General features: G+C 35.7%; 1 protein-coding gene across 3 annotated transcripts; it reads left to right on the forward strand.

Annotated features, from left to right (window-relative positions):
• The first annotated feature begins 274 nt into the window (after positions 1 to 274).
• LOC109165550 (cytochrome c6, chloroplastic) lies at positions 275 to 2373 on the forward strand. 3 transcript variants are annotated; one of them, XM_019314363.1, is made up of 7 exons: positions 275 to 416; positions 509 to 647; positions 1120 to 1217; positions 1311 to 1342; positions 1488 to 1551; positions 1635 to 1832; positions 1966 to 2373. In XM_019314363.1, exons 1-6 carry the CDS (start codon positions 354 to 356, stop codon positions 1773 to 1775), a joined length of 537 nt encoding a protein of 178 aa, XP_019169908.1. In that variant the 5' UTR covers positions 275 to 353; the 3' UTR covers positions 1776 to 1832; positions 1966 to 2373. The 3 variants fall into 3 exon arrangements, with proteins under 3 accessions (XP_019169908.1, XP_019169906.1, XP_019169909.1); XM_019314361.1 differs by having other exon boundaries at positions 2076 to 2373; XM_019314364.1 differs by having other exon boundaries at positions 2109 to 2373.
• Positions 2374 to 3861: the final 1488 nt, after the last annotated feature.

Here is a 3861-nt window from a genome sequence, read left to right on the forward strand (position 1 = left end):
CCACTCTATTTACTCTTTAAAAAAAATAAAATTAAAAGTGATCTTAATTTTATCGGGCTAATCCTAAATCCAAGGACCCTGCATATAGTGTCACTGTGAAAATAAATCACAAGTCACGCAATCAGCCCTTTATGTGCTCACATGGAAACGAACCAAGTGCGTTAAACCCGGATCACTACTCTATTTACTTTAGGCTATTCTATATTGCACAATTCATACTACACACCACAAACTAAACAAAGAAATTAGCACTGTAATATAATTCATGGATAATCTAACTATTAAGGGAAAAAATAGAACCTGTAATATACTGTAATTCTTATCCAAACATCCCAACAGTCTAAACTGCAAGCATGCAGGTTTCCTGCGTGCCGCGTTGTTGCGTCAGCACCGCCTGTTCTGTACACCCCACAGAGGTAAGCGCCTCCGCCGCCGCCGCCGCTCCCCCTCCCCCTTTTCTGTTCTCTCTGTTTCTGCTTTGTTGATACACAATTATACTCTTTTTCAGAAGAGAAATGTGGATGAAGGAGGAGAGAACCCAAATCTCCAAACAGCAAAGAGATCGAGACAATTGAACCTGCTGAAGAGCGTAGCTCCACCTCTGATGGCCGCCCTTGTTGCCTTTAGTCCTCTTTTTATCCCCCCAGGTAACAATTTTGTGTCCCATTCGCCAATTTACCAGTGAAGAAAAAACATTCTTTTGTTGCATTTTCAATTCCGCATCGTGCTGGAACATTTTAGGTTGGATGAACAGCGATGAAATCCAATGGGAATAGTAGATATTTTAGGATGATTGAAGTTTGAATTTCTTATTCTCAATATGCTGTTACATTCAATTGAAGGAAATTGTTCTCCTGTGTTGCCTGGAATAACTTCAAGTATTGTTTTAAATCCCCGCCTTCTAACCCTAGCCAGCAAGTGACAGTTGACCGGTTCAAACGAAGAAGGCGAATAGACCGTTCCTGTTGGGAGTCAAACTTGTAACATTGTGTTTACCAAGTCAATAACGTGACCAACTTGGCTGGATTGCTTATGTTACCATTCTTTTTCAGTTTGTATGCTTGCTGTTTTCTTAGTCTGAATTCCACAATTGTTTTCTTGTTTCTTCCTTCTATCCAGTGTCACTTGGACAGACAATAGATGTACAAAAAGGAGCCTCGTTGTTCAATCGAGCTTGCATAGGGTGTCATACTGCCGGTGGAAATATAATACAACCAGTCAGTCTACCCTATAACTTGAAAGAACCGCAACAATTGCTTCTAAGCATCTTAAACTAACCTTAAGTACCTTTTCTTTGCTTGACCTGTCAGGGTGCAACACTCTTCTTGAAGGACCTTCAGAGGTAATTACTGTAAGGTCAACATATCGAATGTGGATTTTACCTCGTTTTATTGATTAACAAACTGCAATACAGTAGGTTTGTGAGTCTACTTTATAACATGGAATGATGGAAATCATCGTTGACTGATTGCTCATTTCTTACACAGAAATGGAGTAGATACAGAGGAGGAAATATACCGAGTAACTTACTATGGAAAAGGAAGAATGCCAGTGAGTACGTTTGATGCGTAAAGAAATGCCTGTAATGGATCTAACTCCAAAGCGGCGAATATAATAGTTGTGTATTTTCACAGGGCTTTGGTGAGAAATGCACGCCAAGAGGCCAATGTACTTTTGGTCCGAGGTTACAGGAAGACGAGATTAAATTGCTAGCAGAGTTTGTGAAGTCACAGGCTGATCTAGGCTGGCCCAACGGAGAAAGTGGTGACAACTGAAAAAACTGTATCTCCGTTAGTTCTATGGAGAAACAGAAACACATCAACTTTAAAAAGGTAACTTCTCGTCATCTTAGCTCCGTCCCGCACAAAAAAAAAAAACAAAAATTTAATCTTTTATTGGTGGTTTTAAGGAATTGGAGAGGTGAAATACACAAAAATTACTATTCTGACATTACCCTGATCTTAGCTTTTCATGAATTGCGGGTGATTTTCATCGTAGAATCGTTGCTTGTGAACTCAGATTAGCCATTCTATTTCTATACTTGTGGTGTGAGTTGAGTTTATCTGATGTTATAGAGGGGGCAAAACTGGGCACATGGTAACATGCACATTCATCAATCAGCTTTGGCACATTCATATGCTGCTGTGAGGAAAGTCATATATGCAGGTGTTGAATAAACTATGTATCCTTGAAAGTTGAAGCTGCTACTTTTAAGAGACTTGGTTTAGATATTGGCTTTGACTTTTGAAGTAGTGAGATTTGAACTTGATGATACTTTTAAGGAATAGAGGTATTCTGGTCAGTAAAATATTTTATATGATATGTGATTAGTTGATTGTTGATCTCTCATAAAATTACATTTTTGGAATTTAATCTCAGTTCGCACCGAGCCGGCTCAATTAAGGAGTAAAGTGCTGGCCATATGTATCATTATTATTACATTGGTCCTTTTATTGTATTTTATTATTATTATAAATAAAGAACCTTTTTTTTTTTTTGGTTTAATAAATAAAGAACCTTTTTTTATTAAACCAAAAAAAAAAAAGTCAATGGTGGATATATGCCATGTTAGCAAAAAAAGTTTTAGAGAGAAGAGATAGTTTTATAGGAGAGGAAAAAATAAAATTTTGGAGAAAAAAATCTTTGCTCTCTTCGCCGAGTGCAAGCTTTTGAGATGCACAACCCTTGCGAGCAAGAGAGAACTTCTATATTATACAATTTAAATATATTAAAAAGTTTAATTGTATTTATACTAGTGTAAGTTCACTCGTTTTATTTTAAGAGTATATATATCAGGGACGGAGCTAAAGGGGGCACGGGGGCAGCTATCCCCCTACCTCATCCCCACCCCATATATAGTCTTTGTATGTATATATGTATATATAGTACATGTTTTAGTATTAGTATAAAAAAACTACTAATTGTTAATAAGAAGTGAGTTAGAGTAGTTGGTAGAGCATATATTTAGTAGTAGTAAAGGTCAATGGTTCAAATTTTAGCAGCAACATAGTTTTTTTAAAACTAATGAGATGTGTAATTTATAATGTGTTTTCTATTCAAATTATTTTGTGAAATAAATTCTGTTTCATATTTTGTTATGAATATTTTTGTAAAGTTTCGATATGTTTTATTTTACGTCCATATCCAACAATATTTACAACTATATTTCTTAGGTAATTTATTTATTTATTTTTAAACTATCTCTTTTGTTTTAATGTTTCGCTTTTACTGGAAAAATTTTATGAATCCGTCTGTACTTTTTTGCCTTCCCTCAATCGAATTTTTGACTCCGTCCTTAATATATACCAAATTCATCATCTCAATTAGGAGAATTCGAATATACTTTGACTCTTCTCAAATCGAAAGTGGTCAACACTCAAAATGACCACTTTTTTCCAATCCAATAGAGGGGTTCAACCCCGATTAAGCGTGTCTCTCAATGATTTGTCTTGGATTGAAATAACTATTTTAAAAAATCCGCATGGGCAGCTCAGTTGGTCACAAGGGTGAGGTTTGTGAATAATGACCCGAGATCGAGTTTCTTCAGCGGTAATGTGGGAGCAACCTCTGTATTCAATTGAGTTATCATGATTTATATCATCTTAATGCTTTCTCAGGGCGTGGAGCCTTAGAGTTGGGGATTCAACTTTTTTTGGGAACAGTTGAAATGACTACTTTAAGCTTTCAAAAAAAAAAAAAAAGACTACTTTAAATGTCAATTTAAACTAATTTTTCCAATCCTATGCACCAAAGCCCTCACTCGAAACTGAATTATTGTGATGCAAGCACGTCAACTAATATTTGTCACAAAATTATATAATTTGATATAACATTATTTGTATTTGACATAAATAGTGTTTT

The sequence above is a fragment of the Ipomoea nil genome, unplaced genomic scaffold (genome assembly GCF_001879475.1).
Source record: "Ipomoea nil cultivar Tokyo-kokei standard unplaced genomic scaffold, Asagao_1.1 scaffold3069, whole genome shotgun sequence".
NCBI lineage: Eukaryota > Viridiplantae > Streptophyta > Magnoliopsida > Solanales > Convolvulaceae > Ipomoea > Ipomoea nil.